General features: G+C 42.3%; 1 protein-coding gene across 5 annotated transcripts in view; it reads right to left on the bottom strand.

Moving 5' to 3' along the window:
- UBE3C (ubiquitin protein ligase E3C) overlaps nt 1-27,038 on the bottom strand; it is a 122,294-nt gene that overhangs the window by 48,584 nt on the left and 46,672 nt on the right. For 4 of the 5 annotated variants that reach the window (XM_060156269.1, XM_060156270.1, XM_060156266.1 and 1 more), the window contains 8 exons: nt 26,569-26,756; nt 18,851-18,937; nt 13,415-13,572; nt 13,030-13,262; nt 5,084-5,188; nt 3,001-3,088; nt 2,577-2,674; nt 1,425-1,557 (listed from right to left, as the gene is read on the bottom strand). In XM_060156269.1, the coding sequence (XP_060012252.1) occupies nt 1,425-1,557; nt 2,577-2,674; nt 3,001-3,088; nt 5,084-5,188; nt 13,030-13,262; nt 13,415-13,572; nt 18,851-18,937; nt 26,569-26,756 (1,090 nt within the window). The remainder of the gene's footprint in view (nt 1-1,424; nt 1,558-2,576; nt 2,675-3,000; nt 3,089-5,083; nt 5,189-13,029; nt 13,263-13,414; nt 13,573-18,850; nt 18,938-26,568; nt 26,757-27,038) is intronic. The other variant, XM_060156267.1, reaches the window with a different exon arrangement.

Genomic DNA, 27,038 nt, shown 5'->3' on the forward strand with positions numbered 1-27,038 from the left:
CCAGCCTGGGAGACACGGCTCCCAAGACCTGGCTCACGCCCTGCATCTGAGGAAGCCCTCCAGCATCAAGCACATCTCGGCTCTTCTCTGAAGATGCCAGCCGTCTGCCAACTTATGACTCCGTCAGAGCTCTTGTCTTTCTTGTTTTCAATCACAAATTCAATAAACATCTACTGAGCACTAGCTAGCTGGGTGGGAGGAACAAGGATTCAGGATCCCATCTTAGACCGTGAGGGCCTCAGTCAAGTGGGAGACACAGACACAGAAACTGCTAACACAGTAACATATAACACAATACAACAGCTACTATAATTGATTATGAAGGACTGTAGATCCCAAAGGAGGGAGAACTTTTTTTTTCCCCAAAAATATTAGACTAGGTGTCAGAATACCTGATATCTGCCCCACTCATACAAAAAGTTGAAAGCACGACATCCTAGGCAACAGTAACCTGGGATAGAGGAGAGCTCACAGCCTGTGTCAGTCAGAGTTGAGTTAAAACTGTCTCAGTCTCTGATACTTGACCTCAGAGGGCAATGGCACAGATTAAACGACCAAACTAAGCTGGGTTAAAGACAAAAATTCTGCACACAAAACCTGGAACAGAGTAAGGGAACAAGTGACGTTAGCGTTCCTCCACTGTTCCACAATATGAAAGAAAAGTATTCAAAATGAGAGGTTTTGCTTTCCTAGAAGAAAATGAAATTACTCCCCTGGAAGAAAAGGCAACCGTTATTCTGTATCTGACAACCTGCCAGCACCTCCCAAAGATGTCAGCTGGAGCCTGCCAGGCTTTCGTTTTTAATACCTGCATTGATATAACACCGATTGAATGTAATATCACAGATACCATATTGTGAAGTTAAAATTATTAATATATATATTAATAACACTAAAACTTTTAACACTGGGTGTCAAAGATTAACATAAGATAAAATGTGTCACTGACCTCTAAATGCTGTCCCAATTATTGTTACAATATAATTCTCTTTTAGCTAATAGCAGTGTCATTGAAGCACACTTAACCTTTGATAAAGAAATTTGGATTGCAATGGTGTTTATATTAGTGTATTTAACTTGGCTTACAATTTATGATGTTTACATAAATAGACTGTTATATACGACATTTTTAGAATCATAGCTTTTTTGTCAACTAAATTTTAGAGACAGACATTTGGGGGAAAGAAGAGCTCTTTCCTTAAAAAACAAATGAATATTTGAAAGGCTTCTGGAGCAATAATTATTTGTTAATCTTAGAATTATTATTTGATAATATACATCCCCCAAATTTGACCTACTACATTTGTTTTGAACAGTCATTACAGAACAAGATAATCAACACTAATTGTTTAATGATCACCTTTTCCTATAATCCCCCAGCCTCCCACTGCCACAGGTGCACATACAGAGAGAATTATATATACCATTTTCTGGGGAAAGTTTGTCATAAGCATCTTCATAAATATAATTTCTTCTTATTGTGACATTAATTCCATCCAGAAATGGACCATCTCCTTGAACTTCTTGCTTATCTGCATAAATCAACCTTTGAAAGATCTAACAGAGGGGAAATGATAAGGTTACTTGAAAACAACAGATTTTTCGTTATAAACATAAGCAACCAAAAGGAAAAACCGCAAAATAAACCTTCACTTTACCTTCTGTATCTCCATAAACTCTGAAACAAATTTTAAAGGCCAAGGTATGAGATACTGATTTTATGCCTTATCAGTGAACGTGCACTATTTATATATTTGTAATATTGTTCCTTTTCCCCACTTTACAACAAATTTTAAAAATCCCATGCTATGTCATATTTTCAATATTTCCTTTTGGAAACCTTTTATAAAACTCCAGATGGTGGCAGGAAGAAGAGTAGCTTTGGAAAGCTGTACATTAATATTAGTAGGAATATCTCTATGGTGATAAAATTCAAGTAATTTTTTTTATGCTAAAAATCCAGTAGAGGGCACTCAGGAATTATGCAACACCATGTGTATACGTAAGTGTGTATGTATTTTAATGAAGAAATGTCAATAGCTTTAAATGTTCATCCTGTGAAAAGAGTGGGCAGACCTAAAAAACACCCTCTTGAAGCCAGAAGTGTAGTAGTTTTTAGAAATTGCTAAATAAGTTGGTGAATACAAACAAAACATTTTTTCAAGAGGTATTTGATTGGATTATGCTTTTATAAATCATGGTCAACTATTAACAATCTAATAAGAAAAACATAAATTATTTAATGAGATAGGCACTAGGCAACTTTATAGAGATTTTTTCCATTGGTGTTACCTTTTTTTTTTTTTTTTTGCGGTACGCGGGCCTCTCACTGTTGTGGCCTCTCCTGTTGCGGAGCACAGGCTCCGGATGCGCAGGCTCAGCGGCCATGGCTCACGGGCCCAGGCGCTCTGCGGCATGTGGGATCTTCCCAGACTGGGGCACGAACCCGCATCCCCTGCCTGCATCGGCAGGTGGACTCTCAACCACTGTGCCACCAGGGAAGCCTGGTGTTACTTTTTAACTCTGAGATGATAGAAATAACCACAAAACACATGAAAAGAAACCAAATTCCATACCTTTACTCGCTCCTCAAACGGAACCACAAAGGGCAACTCTGTTAGGATGGCGAGCTGTCTTTCCTCAGACACAGACAGTGGCGGGGACTCCAGACCTACTGCAACACAGTTTAAAACCTTCGTTACTGTGTGTACCTTCCTTTCCAGACTCACAAGGCTACACTCTGTATGGTTCAATTTAAAGACATTCTGGAAAAAGCTGAACTATATACAGGGACAAAAAACCCAACCTGTGGTTGCCAGGGGCCAGGGTAAGGAGCTGGCTACAAGGCATGAGGTGTTTTCTGGAACGATGAAACTCCTCTACCTGGCCGATCATGGTCAAAAATCACAGACCAGCAGACTAAAGAGCGAACTTCACAGTACGTGAACGACACCTCAGTAAACACGAGTTAGAAGAGCGACGAGGTCCCAGGGAGCTCACCGTCCAGGGTGGACCGCAGGGGGCCGATCCTCCCCATTCGCCTGAACCTCCAAGCACTTCTGGACGCCGGGACGTAGAGCTGGGTGACCTGTGGGGACCAGACACCCTGCTTAGTCAGCCCTTCCCTGTGTCCCAGCACACACGCCTACCCTGCCTCATTCGAGCTGCACCGGTGTTTCACATTTATTTAGTTGCGTCCTTCTCTCCCACCTCCTGTCCTTTTCAGGAGACCTCTTCATGACCTCTCTCCTATGCTGGTGCTCTAGTTAACGATGTATAATATCTGGACATAGTAAATCATCATAATATGACTGCTTTATGAAGAAAACCACATCACCCTTAAAAAATTAATTTCTCACTATTACCAAATATTCACTCTCATAATTTTTTTAAAAATTGTCTGAATGAGCATCCAAATAAGGCTGGTATAGCGTGTACTGTCTCTGAATCCTTTTCATCTGTCAGGTCCCTTCAGCCCTCATTTCTGCCCTTGTGACTTTGATGAGGAAGCAGAAGCATTTGTCCCGTAATCTTCCCCATTGTGTGGATTTTGCTAATTGCAGCATCATGGTGTCAACATGTACTTCTAGCCCCTCCACTTCCTATAAATTTGTCGTTACATCTGGAAGTTTCACCAGGCTTGGTCTCCGGGAGAAACACTTCGGAGGTGGACGGTGTTCTCTCCTCGAGAGGCACGCGTGCTCAGCACCACTGGTCGCAGGTCAGTGATGAGAGCAGGAACTGGTGGGAAAATAGCAGCCAACTGTCAACAGGCACCAGACACACTGCTTGGCTCAGCTGACAGTCTCCCTGGAGCACAGCAGCAGCACAGACCCTCGTCCCCCAGGCCTCCGGCCCACGTCTCCACTGTACTTCAGCGGGGGGCCAACACCGAACTTCATCAGAGCAGGCAGGCTAGACACCGTCTTCACGTGCTGTCAGCTGGAACACTGCCACGTCGAGAAGGCTCTCACAGCATCGACCCCATGGTTAGCCCACGAACAGTTCACAAAGGAAAGGCGGGCTAAAGGTGTGATGACTTCCTTCTTCCTACCAGTACTTAAAACGAGGGTGGTTCCTCTGCATCCCACAACGATGGCTAATGAAGTTCTTCTTTTTAGCACCCTTATGAACTCACAGATTCAAACACACTTGACAGTTAGTCCTCCGCACCTACGCTGCTGGCGCTCGCCTCCACCTCTGGCTGCTAAAGCCCCTTGCGGCGGCCCCCGGCCCTCACACAATCTCCCGTGGCCCCCGCTCTCAGGTGAAAGAACACGCCACCGTCTCGCGCACTTCCTCCCTGGACCTACCACGAACCACTGTGCCGAGGACCCTTTCTTTTCGGTGGGAAATGTTCAGAAACCCCAACATGGGCCCCAGAGGCTTGCACTGCTACAGGACCTGCCACAGCATCTCAGCCTGGCCAGTGGGCAGAGCTCAAACCACACGCTTAACTCAAAGAGACAATACTCCATGCGGACAAAGCGATGCTTCTAAAACAGCCCTGTTTTCTTCAACATCTCTGTGATCTTGTTTGCTCCGTACCCACCACCCTGTGCCCCCAGCCTCAAGTTTCTGAGATGAATCCAGTCATGCGTTTCTCTGACAAACAACAATGAAAACACCTCGTGTCCTTTGTTAATGTTATCTTAATTTATTTTGAAATAGATTATACTATTTAATCTACTTTAGATCTAGATCTTAGTAATATTCACATTTCTCTCTGTCCCTTTAGAAAACCAGAAATAAGTTCCACCTCTTAAGTACTAAATATATACTGAAAATAACAATAAAAGCAAAAATTTTTTTTCAACCCCCCCAAAACCCCATTATGCTTCAATATACTTTGTGGTTAAGAGCAAATTAGGATTAACAACAAATGCAGGATGCATGTGGGAGCCAACGATATTGCTCTACATTCTACTAGGTGACCTAAGAGTTAGTAACACAAAAGTTTACTGTTAATGTTTAGTTACATAATAAGTTAAACAACTTTAAAGGATTTATTCTTCTCCCCCAAAAGATAAAAGCTGAAAAAATACGTTTAATGAAAAATATTTAGAAGATTTAAAAATGACACCTTATCTGCTTTAATATCTTCTTGCTCTGACAGCCAGTGATTGGGAGGACAAAACTTTCTCCTTGCGTCTCTGGACTTCAACATTTTCACTAGGTTGGTGATAACCTGAGAGGGAGAACAGGAACACGTCACACGCAGGCTCGGGAACTACGGCAACACTTCCGGTCAGGAGTGAGAGGCCACGGCACCGCTTCACCTCCGTGCCCGAGGACGCGGGCTTCCGTGGTGAAGAGCTGGCTAGACCGCCACCAGGTCTGTCTGCAGAAAAGCACCTCATTCTGTGATTACAGGAGTTAGCTTTAGGTACAAAGCGGTTAATATCTACTGGCAAAGAGAAAAATTATTAACACAAATGTGTGCAAGGGCTGATTTCTTAAAAACTGCAAGGGAGGCAGTAATTAAGTTTTAAAACACAAATGGGGAAACCTATTAGCCCATTTGAGCTATAATAAAAGACATCTCCAAGTACAGCAATTTCCCTAAGGTAAAACACATTTCTTATTTTTCTGAAAAACACTCTATTCAAGGCTGCTGGCAGCGGGAGAGGGGTGGGGGGTGAGAAGCAGTGTCCTAGACACACCTGTCAACCTTCCAAAAAGAAAGATCATTTCAGTATTTCCCTTACACAAGCCTCTGGAATTAGGTCTGCGTCCCAGTGCAATTCCACGCAAACTCAGCGTAACGTCCTTCAGAAAGCCTCCCCGCACGCTCTGGCTACCACCCCCACCACCGCATTATCACAGCCTAGTCCTTCACTGCTGTTTTCCCTCTCTGGCTGTACGGTAAGCCGCCCATGAACAGAACCCAAGTACCTACCTAGAAACCTACTAAGGTACCTGATGGTGGACAATTGTATAATAAATTCTGTGATGTACGATTAAAGAGATCTTAATGGTACTGTCTATTTAAAAAAGACATGAAGTTATACATTAAATAGAAATGTGTTTTGTAATAAACAAAGATAAACCAACACAAAGTTGTAAAATCAAAGTTTTAAACCTTTACAACCAGAAGTTGATCAGACAACTACTATGAAGTTAATGACTATGATGGTATTTTCTGAAAAAGTCAGCCAGGCTTTCTGTACACATTGCCTCTAATTCAGTAAAATATAATTTGAATAAAGAACTAGGAAATGTCATTGTGTGTCCAACGAAAGTGGGTAAGAAAGGGTCCTTGGTTGATATCTCAGGCCACTATGACACCAACACTGGTTGGATGATCTGCCCAGTGACAGAGAAAAAGTAATGCTTGAGCGGTTTGGCCATCCAGACAAAACCACATTAGCAAAAACCTCTCAAGATCTAGAACACAGCTTGTACACTGGTGGATATATCTTGCCAATTTAGCTGTGACGTCTACCTTGTGGTATTTTAAAGCCTACTGTAATACTATGGTACTGTCCTTTTCGAATCAGCAGAAACTAGCATAGGTAAGCAATCAGTTGCTCAGGGGTCAGCTTACACACATGCAATGTTTTACGATGACTGATTTTAAGTGCAGCTGTGGTAGACTGAGAAAGGCCTAGTCTTTGGTTCTATCTGGTTAACTGCTGGTCATAAACAGAGTAAGGCCATTGACCTACGGCACCAACTCTGGGAAGTCTCTCGGTACTGCTCTTCAGAAGAAAAGACGAGATCCCAGTAAGTTCATTCCATGTGCTCTCTGGGTCTGAGACAAATTCAGTCGGGTCCACACAGATCGCACCAACAGATGCTCTTTCAACAGTGGAGAGTGAAGTACAGTCTTGTGGCAGGACGCACATTATGTCTTATCTCTCCTTTTACCTAACCAATTACATCGGTATTTTGAGTAAATTTGGATTTAACAGACATTGTGCTGAAATTTACCCACAACACACCACAACTGTTGACAAAAGACGTGCTTTCTGACAAACACTTATGTGTGTTTGTTTAATTGCACCCATTAACTTATGGCTCTCACACATCCCCCAGACTCTTGACACCATCCCCACTGCACACGCTCAAGTTCACAGGTGCCTAACCCCCAGGAGCAGGCTGTCATCCACCTCCTGGTATTCACCACGATCCGATCTATGCTGATGAGGACATTTCTTTTCTATAGGTCACAAACATTATCAAACTATCTAAGAGGTAATTAATGCCATAATTTACATTCCTCTTTTAAATTACTGTGAAATGAAACATTATAAAGTTTCAATATATGCAGTCTCTAGGACTCCCAGAGAAAATACAGGACACCTAGACAAAGCTGAATTCCAGATAAACGTCAAATGAATTTTTTAGTATAAATATGACCCAAATATTGCTTTATTCAAAGTATGTCTCAAATATTGTTTTTAAAAAGCATAAATGTATCCAAAATATTTCACAGGACATACTTGTATCTAAAATGCATTTGCTGTTTATCTGAAATCCAAATCTAACTGGGTGACACTTATTTTTACGTGTTAATTCTGGCAATATGAGCCCTGGACCAATTCCCCAAATAGTTTAGAAATGTCAGATCCCCTAAGAGCATTCTTCTCCTTTAAACTAGTTTTCTTCTAAGTTTTAGAGAAAAACACAAATTTTTAGTAACCATGAAAATTTTAACTGGATCCATTCTGTGATTTCAGAACACCTTTAAACACATTCCCTTCCTCTGCATTCATTTTCAGTATCACAAACTGTTAGGAATATTTAGTACTGAAAAAGCAAAGTTTACATAGGTAACTGTTAAAAAAGCCACGTAAACTGAAGAGTGTCACAGGTAAAGAAAATTGAAGTAACGATTTTATACTGGATCAATACAGACGCCCAGTGTTGAGATCAAAAGACAGTTTCTCTTTCAGTTAATTTTATCAAATCTCCTTGCACAGATATGCCTACTACAGAAGACAGGACCAGCACCGAGAGACCGGCAGGATTAACTTCAGTCCTGGGGTGCAAGTCTGCAAACTGAGATCAGAGGTTACTAAGATCTGCCCAAAGGGAATTCACCACACGGTCAGGCCTGTGGGTCAACACAGCTGCATTTCAGAACCTCCTGCTGACAAACACCCCAACGGGCACCACCAACAGCAACTGAACTTAGTTCACCTGAGGTGAGCCCGTCAATAATTGTTAACTGATCCCTAGGAGGTCGTGAATCACAGTGAGACTTGAGAACCAGTGTGTTAAGAAATATGAAATAAAACAGCAAACAAGCAGACACTGGGATAACTACATGTCCCTCACTCAGTACACAGTTTTGGCAGACTTTAACAGTTATAAACCATATTAGTGTTATATTTTACATGATACGTTTAACTCTTGTCTCCCATGTCATCTTCTTCCGCGCTGGATGTAAACTTTAATACTCAAAAACTAACAAAATTACTGAAGCAAATACTCAGAAATGCACAAAACTGTTATGCGTGTTTACCTGCCATTGAAATAAAAAACAGGTGATATCAGAGAATTCCCTGGTAGTCCAGGGACTGGGACTCTGCACTTTCACTGCTGAGGGCCAGGGTTCAATCCCTGGTCGGGGAACTAAGATCCCACAAGCCGCGCAGACAAAAGAAAAACAACAAAAAACAGAACAGGTGACACCTACAAGCAGGTTTCCCTTAACCCCAATGTTAAAAGGACCAAGCAGATGACTGATTAGAAGCACACAGATGACTCATAAAAATGCCACCTGACAACGGTCCAAGTTAAAGACTTTAAATGTTCAACTGTGATATTTCTGAATGGAGACCACTGATACTTAGCTTTATTACTGCAACAAAAAAATACAGAGTCCAAATTTTGAAAGGCAACTGTAATAATCTTTTTGTCTTAAATTTGGTTATGTAAGTTCGAACATCTTAGGTAATTATTTTAAAACTTCAAAACAAAGCATAGGACACAGCACATAATTTATGGGTACCTAAGTGTGGTAAATGTGTGATGTGATAAATATACAATAAAGAATTTTTTCGATTTTGATTTCATAATGAAGAATATGTAAAAATGAAATACAGGGCTTCCCTGGTTAAGAATCCTCCTGCCAATGCAAAGGACACGGGTTCGAGTCCTGGTCCAGGAAGATCCCATATGCCACGGAGCGACTAAGCCCGCGCACCACAACTACTGAAGCCCGCAGGCCTAGAGCCCGTGCTCCGCAACAAGAGAAGCCACCGCAAATGAGAAGCCTGCACACCACAACGAAGAGTGGCCCCCACTCACTGCAACTAGAGAAAGCCCACGCACAGCAACAAAGACCCAACGCAGCCAAAAATAAATAAATAAATGTTTTTAAAAAATGAAATACGGGCTTCCCTGGTGGCACAGTGGTTGAGAGTCTGCCTGCCAATGCAGGGGACACGGGTTCATGCCCCGGTCCGGGAAGATTCCACATGCCATGGAGCGGCTGGGCCCGTGAGCCATGGCCGCTGAGCCTGCGCGTCCGGAGCCTGTGCTCCGCAACGGGAGAGGCCGCAGCAGTGAGAGGCCCGCATACCGGGAAAAAAAAAAAAAAAAAGAAATACAAGAAAAACCAGTAAAGTACCAGCTCTTAAGATTATCATCTCATAAAAGGCCAGAATGACGATTTTCCTAGTGTAATCCAAAGTTTAGAGTGACTTTAGCCGTTCTTTTTTCCATCCTGCGTACTCTTAGCTTTGTTCTAGCTCAACATCATCAGTTGAAAGTTTCTCTTTTTCATTATATAGTGATACTCAAAGAACAGGGACTCTGTCCGACTTCATTTATGATTCCCCAGCACAGGGTGCAGCCAATGTTCTCAGATAAACACAGTGGGTGTTTAAATACTGACAGTAACGACACCCTAGCCTATAAAAGTCATTAAGTGTAAGGATTCCTGCCGTCAACATGACTATTTGTTAAAGTTGGTGTATTTTAAAAGTCAAAGTATTCTGCAGCATGTTTAAAACACTACAAAATTATTTCTTGAAGTCAAACACAGAGAAGGACACGGGGCAGCTCTGCCACCTCCAAGGGAGCCTGGATTCGCCTCACTGGCCAACACCGACGGTTAACAGCAGCACGTTTCCGTTCCAACGAGGCATTGCTGTGGCTTTCACGGTTTACTCTTTTAAAGAGTCTTTTCAAAACTGAAAAATGCAAACCAACCACCAGGAAAGCGAAACGCCCTCGTACTGCAGCCCTGTGTGTCCGTCAGTCCGGCGCACGCAGGCAAGGCAGGTGCGAGGCCTCCCTCCCGGTCCCTCCTCTCAGACGGCTCCCGTTCAGCTTGGCAGCTGCACACAGAAGGCAAATCCAACAGGAGCTCCCATCGCCTCCCAGGGCTAAAGCGATTATAGCTGTAAATTACACTTCAAGAGGAGTTTATAAATTTGATAAATGCATAAACTGTTTTAGCAGTGTCAATGCAGGGCTTGGAAACTGACCTCAATTCTTACAGTGACAAGAAAGATGACTCCATCCACTTAAAAGTCTGTGTTCTGTGACCAGCCCCCAGGGCCTCTCTCAGAAATCAGTCTGAGAGGGGCCATCAGGAGGCTGAAAAATGAAAGTGGTTTTGGTGGCTGAAGGAGTCGGCTCTCATCATGTGCAGCTCTGTCAGAATCAACAGAAGGCAGGAAGTCACTGGCAAAATGCTACTACTTTCTTTGGTTGATTCTACCTTGAATCCTTCAGCTAAAATCTGACACTGAAATATACATAAAATGCTAAACGTTTATTTTCGTACTTTTCAGAGGGACAGTGGAGAGGAACAGCTGAGTTCACATGCTGCCTCCATCATCTACCAGCTATGTGACCTCATCTGCAAAATGGGGATAATCATAGTATCCTCATCACAGAATTACTGCTTTACATGAACTAATATATGTAAAGCCCTTAGAATATTGTCTGAAACATAGCAAACACTGAGGGTTAAATTCTTATTATTTCATATTAAGGATAATTTTTTCTTAAAAGAAAAACTAATAGCAGCTGAATCCTTTCAAAGACTTGCCTTGATTTTGTTTTGTTTCGTTTTCTGGGCTCAGCTCAATAGCAGGCAGTACAAAAAAAAAAAATCTTTTTCAAAGAACAGGAATCTCATTCAGAAACTTGTCTTCAAACAAGTCTGTTCTAAACTCAGAAGATCTTTATAACAACTCAATTTCAAACCTAAAACAATCCTGTTCCAAAAAAGGTGAATTTTTACCCTAATTCTTTAAAAAAAAAAAAAACCAACCACAAAAACCCCTCAATCCTTAATAAAGTAGTAATGAGTCATAAGAAAAAATTCACTACAAAATTTTCATTTAATGGTTAAGCAAAATAAAATAGGACCAGGGGAAAAACACCTTATACAGCATTATTATTATTATTTTTCCAGTACGCAGGCCTCTCACTGTTGTGGCCTCTCCCCTTGCGGAGCACAGGCTCTGGACGCACAGGCTCAGCGGCCATGGCGCAGGGGCCCAGCCACTCCACGGCATGTGGGATCTTCCCGGACCGGGGCACGAACCCGTGCCCCCTGCATCGGCAGGCGGACTCTCAACCACTGCGCCACCAGGGAAGCCCTATACAGCATTATTAAATTCAGACATTTCTGGGTCCTAAAGATAAGCCTGTCATGAAAATTATGAAATTCTGTATAGGTGCTATAAAATAATGAAATTATCTGATACCGTACACAAAACCTGATAACATACATAATGGAAAGTTTTACTAACCAGGATCCCAGAGTTTAATTAAATACTTAAAAGAAAAACATACATGCTACCATTAATACCCATATCCAGGAAAAGCTTACATAAGAATTACAAGTTTTAAATGGGCAATATAGCTTATTTTTAACTTAGAAAAGATGCAGAAGTGTCAGTCTTTAAGCAAGGATATATTAAAGGGCTCAACAAGTGACCCTAAAAGTTTACTTAGAAATACAGAGATAGGTAATTAAAATAAATTGTGCAAACATATATTACATCAATCTGCACAAATTATAAATTCAGGGATGCATTAGCACTGTATTCAGTGCAATCAAAACATTATCAGTTACTCTCACTGCTACTAATGCTCGTGCTCATAAGTGAAATGTGTTGTAAAATCGGGCAGAATGGGCTGGACAGAGCCTATCGTGTGCTCCTAGGATGAATAAGCAGTCCGTAATTAGCCCATCAGGTTAAGTGCAAGCATTAATGGGCCCTTCCTAAAGTCTAGCTTGACATCTTTCTCCAAACATGGCCAAGAAGAAAGTTCCATTAGCAATATTAATACAAGCTTAGTTGATCATTTTCATTCAATTAACTTCTTTCAATTAAATAGATAGCTTGACAAAAGCAGTGATAAAAGACCTAAAGGGACAGCTGATGACTCGAACTGAACATTAGCGTGCGAGAGGTCGCTAGTATTAAACGGACTGTAAATCTAGCATTCAATTTGGAAAATGCATTTCTTCTGCTCTCACTCCTTTAATGAGCGATTTTAGCTGACTAGATGTGTTTGCTGCAGAAATTTCATGGGAAGTCAAGCACCCTTTTTCTTTTCTTTTTTTCTGCCCCAGTAGTTCTATTCTCAGTGGTGGTGGTTTCCTGCCAACATTCCAGCCACAGTAACTCATAACTTCTCTTTCTGCATGGTTAAAAATGAAGATATTTTAAAATAATTTATATTCAACTTGCATTAAGTTAATGATCTTATTCTACCTTTGTTACTCAATTTCTTAAAAGATTAAATACATAAAATCTGTAAGAGATTTTTTAGTGAAAAGTAAAACTGAAAACATTAAAAAAAATTTAACTATACATCACCTTGTCATTGGAAGTACCTGGGGCGATTTATAAAAGATACATGTAACAATGTAAAAACAAGGCTTTAGAAGGAGGCAAATGTAAAATGAAAATGACTTTTCTTAAAAGTTTTTCAAAATAACAATTATGCCTGAAACAAACCTGTATTTCTGTTCTTCTAAAATGAGTCAATACAAAAAACATCTGCACATTATTTAACCTCAGTAAACAAAACTCTTCATACACTCGTTACCTTAAACAACTGGATCCACCGTTTCTGCTCCATCTGTATACACTGCTGCATCTCAGAATTAGTGGTAACTCCAATACTTTGAAAGGCTATAATATATTCTTCCCGAACTTCTGGTTTTGTTTCTGGATAAGCCAACTTGATGATCCCTAAGCATGCATCTCGAAGGCACCGAGACAGCATTATCAGCTCTTCTAAAGTGAAAGGCATCATTGATGATTGTCTCTGACCTACAACTGGAAAACATAAACCAAGTTCCTATCACATTTGGGTTTTTTTTTCATTTCTTAACACACTGAAAGACTTAAAAGGCTTAAAACTTTTCTATCACCTATGAAAATGGACAGGCCTTGAGGCCAGCAACAAACCAATTCCTCAAAATTCTTACCTTCTATGGGATCACCGAAGAATTCATTATCATGTATGGAAATCAGTGAATGACTAAACAAGGAGCTGAAAAGGTAAAAGAGTGGGATGATTCTACTAGAATCTTCAAAAGACATAGGAGAACCCCTTGATATCACCTGAAGCAATGGTACCATAGACCTAGAATTGGGAAAAAGGAGGAAAAAAACCACAATGATTTAGTTTGGGAACAAATTAAGACATGACATCAGACAAATATAATCAGGGAAAATAACGTTTACCTTAGCAACTGAACTACTTCCAGGGGAGGCAAAGTCATTCTAACAATACAGGTTAACAAATAACATAAATTAAAGAATAGGACACCAAGCCACCACTCTTTATTAATGTTCCTGCTACTATCTTCAACTGGATAAGCTTAGTAATTTGAGAGCGAACCAGTGGTCCCAAGGTTCACTGGAAGAACAGAGAGTAAGTAACGCCACTCTTAAAGACACACACTTTACTTTTATGCTGAAAACCACCCCCTTTCCCCTCTACAAAGGCAGATGGGTCTGGTCTCATGAAAAATTTATGCAGCCACTTACATTTAGGAACATTCAAAACAGTTAAATGTTGAGCCCAAATTAGAACCTTCAGGCTGTCTCCCCTTTAGATACTGGGCCTTGTTTCCACCTACCAGCCCCGTAACTGTTACGAGGAGTCCCGAGACCGCCTGGCGCAGCTCTAAAGCGAGCTGGTCTCTTTCCCCTCCCGAGAGCTGCCAGCTATCACGTTTACTTCTCCCTCCTGGTTAAATGCGTTTCCTTCTCTCGCTGAACACTCAGCTCCCAGAAGCTCCCCGTGAGCTCCTCCCCAGCGATAAAGCCCCGCGGCCTCTCCAGTATGTCCCGGCGGTCCTGGGTTCGCGGACCTTGTGGGCAAGATCGATCTCTCATCTTCCTCCATCCGCACCTGCACCTCGAACATCAATTTTCCCCAAACCAGTTATCTAGGAGGCGACATGTGATGAGGAGTCACGGCCGCAAATTCCCCAGGGGCCGGCCCACCACTGCCCCAAGTCACATGGGCGAGCAGAGCAGGAGGTGAGGCCTGCCTGAGGCGCTGTCCTCGCTGGGGGCTTTGGTCAGCTCGGATGAGCCACCTGGAGCTCTAGGGTGTCCACGGGGCACAGTTCAGGGGACAGCATTCCACCCCCGGGGCTGGAGCGCAGGGCCCGGCTGTGCAGCCTGGGTGCAGCTCCCGCCAAGGAGCAGCACACTCGGGCCAGTGTCCCACGCGGCCCCAGCTCTCAGCACAGAGCACCACGCTGGGAGAAAGCCATCCATGCAAAGTAAAAGTGCAGTGAGGGCAGACACAGAGGGACAAGCACGCCGTCTTCCCCCCTCGCCAACTTGGGGACCACAGAAAAAGGCTGTGTGCCTGGGGCATCGCACAGCAGTGGCCAAGTCCCAAGAGGACAGAAGCCCCCATCTTCCCCAGGTCGCCCCCACCAAGCCTAGCCCTATGCCATCCACACAGCAGAACAAAAGGGTAAGGTCACTTGTTTTGCTGATATTGGTAAAACTAATAGTTTGTATCTTTTAGTTCCCTTGTCACTAACAGCAGAAGTACAAAAACAGTGGATAATACTGACAAACACACACTATTTAGGGGGACATGGCACAGGTGGAGTTAAGCAGCTGCAATGTGGAGAAAGTATTTCCTGGATCTAAGGGGACAACAAAGCCGCTTTCAGCTGCGACCCGTCAATAGTCCACGGGTGTAAATTCAGCATCGGCATCAGTTATGCACGTATATGTCAGGACGCATAAAACTCTTACGCTGCTTCCCTAAGAAAAGATTAGGGCAGGGCTTCCCTGGTGGCGCAGTGGTTGAGAGTCCGCCTGCCGATGCAGGGGACGCGGGTTCGTGCCCCGGTCCAGGAGGATCCCACATGCCGCGGAGCGGCTGGGCCCGTGAGCCATGGCCGCTGAGCCTGCGCGTCCGGAGCCTGTGCTCCGCAACGGGAGAGGCCACAACAGAGAGGGGCCCGCGTACCGCAAAAAAAAAAAAAAAGATTAGGGCACTTATGCAACATTAGTTTATCTGTTCTCTTTAACCCCCTGTGAGGTAAGCAGAAGGAAGCAACCACGTTCACGCCAATGGCAGGAAGCGCGACTGGCAAGAAGGGTCAGCTGTGGCCTGGGGCCTCACCCAGCTGGGACTGGAATGAAACATGTCTCCTGATTCTGCTGACTGCTCCTGCCATCAACACGGACTCAGATACTCCTCTCAACACAGGTCAAAGACTTCTGTGCAAATAAAAAGTCCGCAATTTACTGTAATGAAAGGAAAGACACCGATTCGTGACGCGGAGAGTTGGCTGGCTTAGGGGCACCGACGAGACCTCAGACAAACGCTCACCTCTGTACACACCCTCAGAACAGGGGTTTCCACAGGGGGCCGGGCAACTGCCCCCTCCCCCTTAAGTGAAAGAGCTTCTCGTCATCTCTAGAAGCTTCTAGTGAATGCATTCTTGCCTTGAAAAGCTTTAAGAGGGCCACTGTAAGTACTACTAACCACTGGAGCCAATGTGAAAAGGAATGGGCAGGATATTCTCAAAACAGGCCCTAGTGAGTTAAAGACAATAACCGAACCACACCAGCCTCACCACGCAGGCCCGTGGCAGGGCAAAACACCCTCAGGTTAGGTTTTGGTAAAGGGAGGCCTATCAGAAAACAGAAACCAGCTGCCCAGACGCTCCTTCAGCTTCACCTGCATCCCCATCACCGAGGGGCCCGTGAGGCCACAGCTCCGGGCTTCTAACCCAGGCCCTGAAGCCAAGCCCCAGGGCTGGGGCCGAGAAGTCTACACTTCGACACACTCCTCTCAAGAGCCTTACACTCCCTGAAGCTCAGGAGCCCCAGCTGCGTAAGTCCCGCTAGGAAACCACTGATATTTTCAAGTTACGCTTCACGCCATTTTCAGGAAAATCAGGCATTTCATCTTAATTTTATTCCAATAATAAATATGATCAGATACACATTAGGAATGTGTTAATACACTGTAAGCTTCTTGAGGGACCTTATTTTAATAAATTAAATTACAAAGAAATTCATTCTCAAATGAGCTTTTAAGAAATAATGAGTTTTTAAAAATTTGTATACCTTTACTAACTTATAATATTAGTAATTTAATATAATCAATACTATCTCATTTTTTTTTCACACGCCATGACTCCATCTCCTCACCAGGAGGCAAATGCCATAGACAAACAGGCAATCATCAGGCAGAGCCCGGGTGGGACCGCTGCTGCTAAGCTGAGACACTTGGAGATCAAGGATAATTTCCCGTTCCAGTGATCCCCAATCTTTTTTTGCCCTAAACAAAGCTGTCATTCATTAATGCCAAGGCGGGCATAGTCATAAGTGTTTGAAATACACATACATACACACACACACACACACCCCTAGAAACCTTACATCTTAATTTGAAAATCACAGGATATAAAGATACTTTCTAGACCTTCAGTTATCTCTCTCTCCTCTCTACTGCTGCCGCTCACTGTTGAGACGAGAGACATGGCTCCACCCTTCTGTGTTGCATCAGCTCCCGTGCTGTCATTCAAGACTCCTTTCAGTCATGTAAGATGCATTAAAATTACATGAAAAAAACATGAAAGTAACTCAAAGTTACGCTATGAGTACCCTGCCCTTCCTCTAGCAGTGGGAAGAGGACTGGACCTGGGCTCCTTTGGCACAGGGCTGGCTGGGACCCACCCGAAGGTGCTGCAACGGGACCATATCGTCCTCCACACACCACAGTGACAAGCTTGAGACCCAAAGAGCACCACACGTGTACTGTGTCACAGACCAAGGGAGATTGCAGGTGGATGCACAGTGAAATGCTGGACACCCCAAACTCACCCACCAGTAAGGCTCTCTGTTTCTTGTCTCAAAAGAATATAAAATTTGTTTGAAAGAGGAAAGGAGAACTTCCCTGGTGGCGCAGTGGTTAGGAATCCGCCTGCCGATGCAGGGGACACGGGTTCGAGCCCTGGTCTGGGAAGAGCCCACATGCTGCGCAGCCCCCATGCGCCACAACTACTGAGCCCGTGTGCCTAGAGTCCATGCTCTGCAACAAGAGAAGCCACAGCGATGAGAAGCCTGCGCACCGCAACGAAGGGTAGCTCCCGCTCGCCACAACTAGAGAAAGCCCACACACAGCAACGAAGACCCAATGCAGCCAAAAATAAATAAATAAGTAAATAATATTTTTTATAAGTGTGTGTGTATATGTATATATATGTATATATATGTATATGTATACATATATATATATATACACCCCCATATATTAAAAAAACGGAAACCCTCTTCTTTCCAAAGGCTGGCCCTAAAACAAAGAAGTGCTTTCCTTCCCAGGACAGGCTGGTTCACGGCTGCAGGCAATACGGTGCTGGCTGTGATCTCCACCGCGTGCAAGGGCACTTTAGAAGCTGAGTCTCCAGTGAACTGAGTCACACACTTCTTTTCACACTACAGTACAGAAGGACTGGCTCAGACCCCAGACAGGAGAAATTCATCATGGTAATGGCCTCCGTCCATTTACCGTGAAGGATATTTGAATATTAAATTCTCTACATATTATGCATTCAATAAATATGTATATTAAAGATTTTAGCTTTCAAGTTACACGATTCACATAAAAAATCGAATTATTTCAACAAAAAGGTTTAGAAACCAATTTCTACAATACTTTATATGTTTTAATGTTTGTATTGGTGGTAAATTTGCTTCAAATCTATATTTTCACTATCAAAAGCAGGGAAAAGACATATGAAGCAAAGAAATTTCAAGTTTCTGATTTTCAAAACATGACTAGTTTTGTTTTCCTTTTTTTTTGGCTGTGCCACGCAGCACGCGGGATCGTAGCTCCCAACCAGGGATTGAACCCATACCGCCCGCAGAGGAGTCTTAACCACTGGCCATCAGGGAAGTCCCGACTAGGATTTTTAAAACAAATTTACCCTCAGATAAAGCCATACTCTTAATAATATACACAGATAAACAACTGTAAATTTAGGCATTAATTTTTTCACTTTGTGAAACAGACCATCTAGAATTTTTCTTCTAATATGAAATAAGCTAAGTATAAGCAGTACTTAAAAATACCTTCTTACAGTGCTTTTTTTTTTTTTTTTTTCCTTTTTGCATCACACGGGCCTCTCACTACTGTGGCCTCTCGCGCCGCGGAGCACAGGCTCCGGACGCGCAGGCTCAGCGGCCATGGCTCACAGGCCCAGCCGCTCCGCGGCACGTGGGATCTTCCCAGACCGGGGCACGAACCCGTGTCCCCTGCATCGGCAGGCGGACTCTCAACCACTGCGCCACCAGGGAAGCCCTTACAGTGCTTTTTATTAGATCGCCACTTTCCATGTCCTTAAGCTCAATTTCTAAGTCTGTATAACACATACCCTGTGATCATCCGTGTTGTCATAGAAGATATGAGAAACCAAAGGTGTCTCAGAAACCTGGCATTGAAGGCTAAACTGTAGAGAAGCCTAAAAAGGAACAGGGGAAATAAGAAAGAGTTAGCAAATATTCATTCAATATATTTCTTCAAAAAGAAGAAAGCTATAAACTGAAGATAATGTACAATTTAGAAAATATCTGTATTAACACCACAAACCACTTCCTTCCTACAGCAGGCTGCTTAAGGAGTACAAATGAGAACTAGTCCGTGCACCCCAACTGTGAGAGCCACTGTCTACTGTTACGGAGCTAAGCTGGCCCTGAGCTGTGCCTATGAGACCAACCCCAAAGAGAACCGGATGGGCCGTTTTCAAGCACAAGCTGAGTTTGCTGCCCCTCTGAGTACGTATCACAACACATTACTACATCACAATATTATGTATTATTACTACCAAGACACATTAAAATTTTAGAAATATTTTAATAATCTTTATATTAAATAATTTAAAAATATTTTAATATTTAACTGATTTTAACATCCCCCCTTTAAAACAAACACATAAAAATGTGTTTTTTAATGTTAACTAACATCTCAAAACTAATTTAAATCTAAAAATATATTTTAAAGGCTTTAAAGACCCCTCCTGTGAAATATCAAATTGATTAAAAAGGCTAAGGAACTTTGTGGGTAACCAAGTTTAACTTTAAACTAGCTTTACTTAGTATACTGCATTTTTGTAATAGGATATAATTTTTAGTCACAAAGTTATAATCAGGAGAAAAAAGCTGCGTAAAACATTTTTACACTCTTTTTTAAAGAGGGTACTATCTAGTATAATTTTAGAAGGGCAGGAGTCAAAAATCACATTTCAAACTTATGAGACTACATCACAGTAAAAAAGGTTTAGGATGGGAGGAAAACACGGTTTTAAGAAAGGGATGTGATCTTACTTTAGAACCATCTCAGAAGAACAAGAAGGTAGAAGGGCAAAGACAAAGCTGGTTAGCGAGCAGGGCTAAAGAGCACAAAAGCTTTCACTGTGGTATTAGAGAATGCACAAGGAACGATCCTGGAATACAAACCTGAAGATGAAAGTGTTCTGAAGACAGAAGCCCGTGTTTTTAATACCCATATATCATCTAGTCCTATCTACTTTTAATGGGATGTCTGACCCCCAAAGTTGTCACGTAGCAGCCCCCAGGCTCCTGAGGAGCTAGAAGAGAGCGCCTCTGTCTCCTCAACAGTGCGACCACCAGCCCTGGGGTCTCCTGAGACCACCCCCAGGTCCTTTCCTGAGAAATGGCCATTAATAGTAACTGGACGATCTGACTAAATAAAAGCACTATGCAGTGTGTATCCACGATTCTCTATGGAGTTAATTACCACAGTTACTGTAAACTGTACTGAGTATAATACAAAATATTTTAATAGACTAAATTTTGCAAAAAGTGTATTAATTTAAATGCCCATAGTGGAAGAGAAAGGAATAGGGTTTAGATAAATAAGTCACTCTTCAATATAAAAGTCTCGAATTTAATTGCTTATTTTCCTGCATTCCATCAAAAACACCAGATACGTTCTTCAGCATTAGCAATTTCTGAGTCTACAACAGTGATTATGGAGTACTGGTTTTTAAAAATCCAATCCAATTTCAGTGTGGTGCATTTTGAGATGTTCAAATGGCATTAAAAGCATAATCATTTAAAAAATAGTGGAAGCATAAAAGAATATGTGAAATTTACCTAGAATCATGAATCTTAGGCTAGAAAGAATCTATTAGATCATTTAGCCCAACCACTCGTCAAGTGTCATGTAGACCAAAAGCAACCTGTTTTTATGAGAAAACGAGGGGATTGTGCTACATCAATCCTAAGGTCTTTTCCAGCTTAAAAATATGATGATTCTACAAAAGTGAGTTACGTTTGTCACAAGTACATACTTAATAAATGGTAACAACACTATACTAATTCATTAGGTTGAGAAATTAAAACAGAAATTATTGGAATACCAAAGAATGGTAAGAACACAATAAATCATAGGAGATCAATTAAATAAACCATGGAAAACAATAAAAACAAAGCTATAAAAAACATGAACATTCAACATGAAGGAATTCTAGAAGGTAGTATCTGCTTGCCTTCTTTCTCTTTAATTAAGAAATTAAGGTCTTTTAAAAGAGTGTACTATCTAGTATAATTTTACTGACACGATTTCTTAAATTTGTGTTGAATATAAATACTAACACTTGGCACCTCAGAGGTCTGAGGAACAACGTACTGTAAGTAGGTGTTTCCTTTGCTCTTTTTTCTTTAACAACAACAACACAGGGAAAAGATCTTTAGCAACATTTCATCCCATCTTCCCAAAAATAATCAGTTAATACCTTGGAATAAACCATCCAGACACGGTGGACAGATGTAAACAAAAATGGGTTCTCCCAATACATTCTCTTACAAGACAGTTTTTCACCTACAATTGTAACTAACATCTTTCCACATGAATACATATACATATTTCTGAAACATTATTTTAATGGCTACACATTTCATAAGTTATATTTCAAGTTAATTTTTTTCAAGTTAATTTTGAAACAACTACAGTTCCTAAATTAATCACTCAATAGGCAATAAAAAAACAAATTATTAAACCTTTTTTATAAATTAATAAAGGTTATTTGGGACTTTACTGCTAAAAGGTAAGGAAGTGAAGCATTCTTTACATATACTGGGATATATTAAAAATTACCCAAAAAAAAAAAAAAAATTACCCATTAAGCTTTATTTAGCTGAGACAACCCTATGAGTTAATTAGTAAAGGACTATTCAAGTTATTAAAGAGAACACAGTGGAAGACTCCCGCTCACACACAGGCAGTAAAGGTCATGACAGCAAGGCATTCTCAGAGACTTCCTCTGTACGTAAAGGTGTCACACGTAAGAGAAATATGACAAGTCACCCACCCAAAGACCATTCTGCTCTTGCCGCACACAAGTGCAAATGTGATACTTCGTGTTTTCCTGCTGAAAGTATCACTTTTTTGGCAAAAGCAATATTAAAATACACATATAAATTTCACCTGTGAATAACGCAAGACTAAAAGTAAGCTCCGAATTGCCTTACTGATAATAAAAATTTTAAGACGTATTTCAGCTTGAAGCAACCTAAAGCATATTTTCTTCACAAACTAGGAATTAAGAGCAGAAGACAAGCTTCAGACATACAGCTGTGTTAAACTAACATCCCAGTGCTGAAACCATGACCAGGGTAAACAGACAGTTCCCTTTCCCCTGATAATTAATTTTCTTTAATTTTAAGATGAACCGATTCAAAAAACGTACCTTCCCTCATATTAGTTTAAACTAAAATGGGAGGAAGCAGCATTCGTCACCTTAGATGCCTCCTTGATATTCTTCCCTTTTACTTCTTTCAAGAAAACTTTAAAAAACTTTTAAACAGCCTGTGTGTATATAATGCTTTTTCCAAGTTCACTCGTATTTCCTGCGGACTGTCATCCTCAAACGTTTAGAAAATTCTTAGAAGTTTCAAAACTCACTACAAATTATATTCCTAAATTTGACTAAAGCAGGCCTGCTTTATTAATTTGATGCCTCTAACAATAACTACTGCCAATTCATTTATAATCTATATGATTTCAAGACAGGCAATAATAAAGTCATTGTGTTGAAATGTCAAAAAGCTCACAAATTTTATCTGACTTTCCTAAGAATGCAAATTATAGCAACAGCTGCTTAAATCTATTGTTTATACCAAAAATATCACTGATAATAAAAGCAAGCATGAAACCATAGGCAAAAATAATAATAACAGTTTCTCTGTAGGTACATTCTCAGTATTTTTTCTAAAATACTATAAAAATTTGTTTACAAAAACATGAACAGGGGGCTTCCCTGGTGGCGCAGTGGTTGAGAGTCCACCTGCCGATGCAGGGGACACGAGTTCATGCCCCAGTCCGAGAGGATCCCACATGCTGCGGAGCGGCTGGGCCCGTGAGCTATGGCCGCTGAGCCTGCGCGTCCGGAGCCTGTGCTCCACAACGGGAGAGGCCACAAATAGTGAGAGGCCTGCGTACCGCAAGAAAAAAAAAAAAAACAAAACATGAACAGTATGTAGTACTCCTGGAATACCCATGTAACACAAATTTGCATTTTTCTCCGCTGAAGTCATTTGCACAATCATTCTATCTCAAATGATTAAAGATATGAACTTACAAACAAAGAGGTAAGGGGGTACTCATTATCACATTTACTTAATAGTGCTTAGAAAACAGATGAGGAAGCGGCTATACGCTACCAGGGCACACAACTGTCCAAATCACAATGATTAATAACACAAGACACAATCAAGCTGGCTCATTCTATTAATTTTTGGTAGAAAAATCAAGCACCTGATACAATAAAACTGATTCTGATGGCTTACCATATGAGGTATGAGCAAGAGAACTAGAGGAAAATTGTAGCACCAACCTTTCTGATCCTTAAAACACTACCTTTAAAATTCCATTTCAAAGTCTCTAGATGTTAATGAAACAGAAGAGCCAAGCCCCAAAGAGGAGCTCATCCACCCACCTGAAGTGTAAACCCAAACTCCTTAAAATCAACTTTTAAGGGAGTACCTACCGTAAAATGAAAATTTCACTAAAAGCTGTAATTACAGGCGAAATCTCAGGATATAAACTCAGGAGGGTTTCTGAAAGATGATCACCTGTGCGTGACTCTAAGAGACAACTCGGCCAAGAAAAGACAAGGAGCAGGGCAGAGGCACTCTGGACAGACACCAGCACAGGCAAAAGGAGAGAGGCACGAAATACCTTGGAGGCATAAAAAATAGCAGGAAAACGAAAGTAATGAAGCGTGGCTGGGGCAAAAAGCCCTAATTTTATGGCTGGAAACGGAGTCAGAGGGGTAACCAAACACTGGATTAGGAGAGGGCGCCGCACAGCACCAGGCAAGGAGATGCGAGTGCTGTCCTGAGCCAAAGGGACTCAAGCAAGAGGATGAAATAACGTGGGTTACATTTCTGACAATTCAGTCTGGCAACACAACACAAAGTACGCAGCACTCACATACCATGGTGGCAATGCATACAGGGAACTACGGAGAGAGCCTAAACTCGCAGGCAACGCTGTCCACCAGAACTTTCTGTGATGGTGGAAGTGGTCCACACTGTGCTATCCAACGTGGCAGCCACGGGCCACACATGCCTACTGGGCACTTGAAATGTGGCTGGTGTGACTGAGGAACTGGGTTTGTACCTTTCTGTAATTCTAGTTAATTTAAAGTGACACTGCAGGCCCAGCGTGACCCCCAGGGTTAGGGGAAAGATGCTGAGTTCAATTCCAGGCAGCAGGAAAGGAGCGTGAGGACGGCCCCTGTAAATCAGTGGCTGAACGGGAGTCTGGAGCTCCGGGAAGCAGGTGAAGCCGCCTGTGTGGACGAGATCACCCAGAGAATCCTCTGAGCAGAAAGGAACTGAGGAACTGAACAGGAAGAGAAGTCTAAGGGTTAGGAAACACTGTAACAGAGACAAAGAAGAACCCACGGAAAGCACTGAGAAGGAGAAGCCTGTGACGACAAGGAAATTCTCGAGAATCCCGTGGCTTAAGCAAAAGGGCTTCAAGAAGAGGGACGAGGACGAGGGGCAGACGGGCGCAGGGGCACCGGCAGCAGCGGGAGGCCCCCAGGGGACCGGGCGGCAGCGCGCAGCGAGTGAGGCCCTCGTCCAGCGTGGGCAACACTTCCTAACACAACACCAGAGCCCTGCCCGCTAAGCCTGATTCCGAGTCAGCCAGGGGTAAAGCTGAGCGCCTGCCCGCAGGCTGTCCTCAAGGGTCTACTTAAATATCCCACTTTCTAGGCTTAGTTCTCTAGATACTGGGACAGTGCCTGCCTTTTTCTCCCCTCCCACAATACAACCAGTTAATATTTATTCATATTTAAAATTAGTGAATATGAATTTTTAATCCAAAAATTTATTCAGATTTCCAAGTTCAATGGTAAGATTTACAAATTTTCTTTCATAAAAGGAGATGGCAGTCCATTGCTTAATTTTTAAAAATTAAAATAATTCACATAATCCAAAGCTCAAACCATATTAAAAAGTACATGGTTCAAAGTCCACCCTCTCCTCCTCCCTCAACCTCCCCAGCAGAACCAGACGTGTGAGTAATCGCTTCCATGAATTTCTTGTGAACGCTTCCAACTTTCTTTATGCAAATACACATTCTTACTTTTTCCACCTCTCAGACACAAGAGATAGTTATTCACTGTTCTATATCTTCCTTTTTTTTACTTAAACATATATCTTAGAAATCTTTCCGTATCAACGTAGGAAGGGCCTCCAAATTCCTTTATACATCCTGACAATCAATGTTAAACAGAAATTAAAACCTCAAATCCCAACCCTGAAAATTAGAGGGACTAATATGAGCCTGGGAAGAGTTGAGAGTGAGTTATCAGCCTAGGAATTTACTAATCATCTTTTAAACACCTTAAGAAAAGTTGCAAGTAGTTAAAATCTACAACAGTTAAAATAAGCCTATTTGCTCTTTTATGAGCTACGAAAAACATTCTAAATACGCAAAACCTAATATATTTAGGCCATAAATAAAATTCCTGGAGTACTTTCTTAGAGGAAATAGGTGCTGTACTCATAAAATCAAGGCTACATATAAAGCTCCTTTACCACTAAACACCTTCTGGAAGCGGTTCACCGGTAAACCCCAGGCCAGGGCAGCGACGCATCAAACCCAGTCATTACCACCCAGAGCAATGGACTTTGTGCTCCAATAAAAGCAAGGGGCCTAGTTCAGCTGCAAGATCCTCAGATCTCACATCCTGCTCTGACGCAATTAGCCCCCAGAGAGCTAATCGCCTAACCCCGGGCTTGCAGTTTCCCGGCATCTTGCTGCGTCCGACGCTAATAAACACCAGCGAGCGAGGACAGCACCTCATTAGTCGGCTGCCTTAGTGTTTACAAGGCAGCTGCAGGTGATGCGCTCCCTGCATACAGCTCGTTTCAAAGAACGCTTTCCTAGCAAAAGAAACAGCTCTTTTCATGTTACGGGATAGCATTTTACAAACAGAGGGGCTCTGTCCGGTCACACAGGACTCAGGCACCCACGCGCATCACAGAGGGTGGCCCCTCAGTTCCTAGTGGAACCACTACACCCGGTCTCACTGCGTTCCTCTGAGCATTGTTCTGTTAAATTCTAGGAAACTGCTCAACGATCACTCAAAATAGAGGGAAAAAATACCAATAGTTTAAGGTTACTGTCACATTCATCAGCCACATTTAAATTCCTATGTTTCTTGTCCCTCTCAAAAGTTCATTTCAAAGTTTTGAACAACAAAAATTTTTCAGGTGCCAAAGTAAACTGTCAAGGGCACTCTGACCAAAAGAGTGCTATGAAAAAGCCTAGAGAGACAAGTAATACGTCGGTTCTATCATCCAGGCACGAGTCCGACTTTTTAAAGGGGTGGCCAGGACTAAGCTCCCCTCACCCCAGACAGCACACAAGAGGACCTTCCTGGATTGGTTAACATGTCAAAGGCCAGGGAAAGGACTTAAACAGTATTAGCTGGTTTAGAAAAGAAAAACAAACAAACGTTCATTTTCCATGACACTGGCTGGAGGGAGCGCATGGCCAGCAGAGGGAGGAGAGCCCACCGGGGACCGAGGCACCCACGCCCAGGAGACTTGCCTGGCCTTGGGTACCATGACTCGGTGCTGCACCATGAGTGTATGGCAGATGGCCGCCATCAGCGTGAAGGCCTCCTCGCTGGCTGAGTCCCTCCAGACCAGGTTTAACAGGGTGTTGGTCTGCTGTTTCGTATCCAACTTTTTCAGACATTCCTCGGTTATGTACGGTACTGACAGTCTACCATCCTCCTAAAACACACCAGATGGGTTAGTCTGAGTTAACCGTGTTCTATTAGAACTCAGCTCAACACTACAAAGATAATGTAAAATCTTATTTTCCTTCAACTGAAAACATAAGAAAGGCGTTACCTAAAAATTATCCACATCACAACGAACATATCAATATCTCTACCAAGTTCCCCGTGAAAGTAAGCTAAAATCCTCTGGAGACCCGAAGTCATTACCCATGGTAGGTGCCAATTTTGCCCAGCATGACAACACAGAACTGTGAACACTCAGTCTGTGCTTTAA

The sequence above is a fragment of the Lagenorhynchus albirostris genome, chromosome 8 (genome assembly GCF_949774975.1).
Source record: "Lagenorhynchus albirostris chromosome 8, mLagAlb1.1, whole genome shotgun sequence".
Taxonomy (NCBI): domain Eukaryota; kingdom Metazoa; phylum Chordata; class Mammalia; order Artiodactyla; family Delphinidae; genus Lagenorhynchus; species Lagenorhynchus albirostris.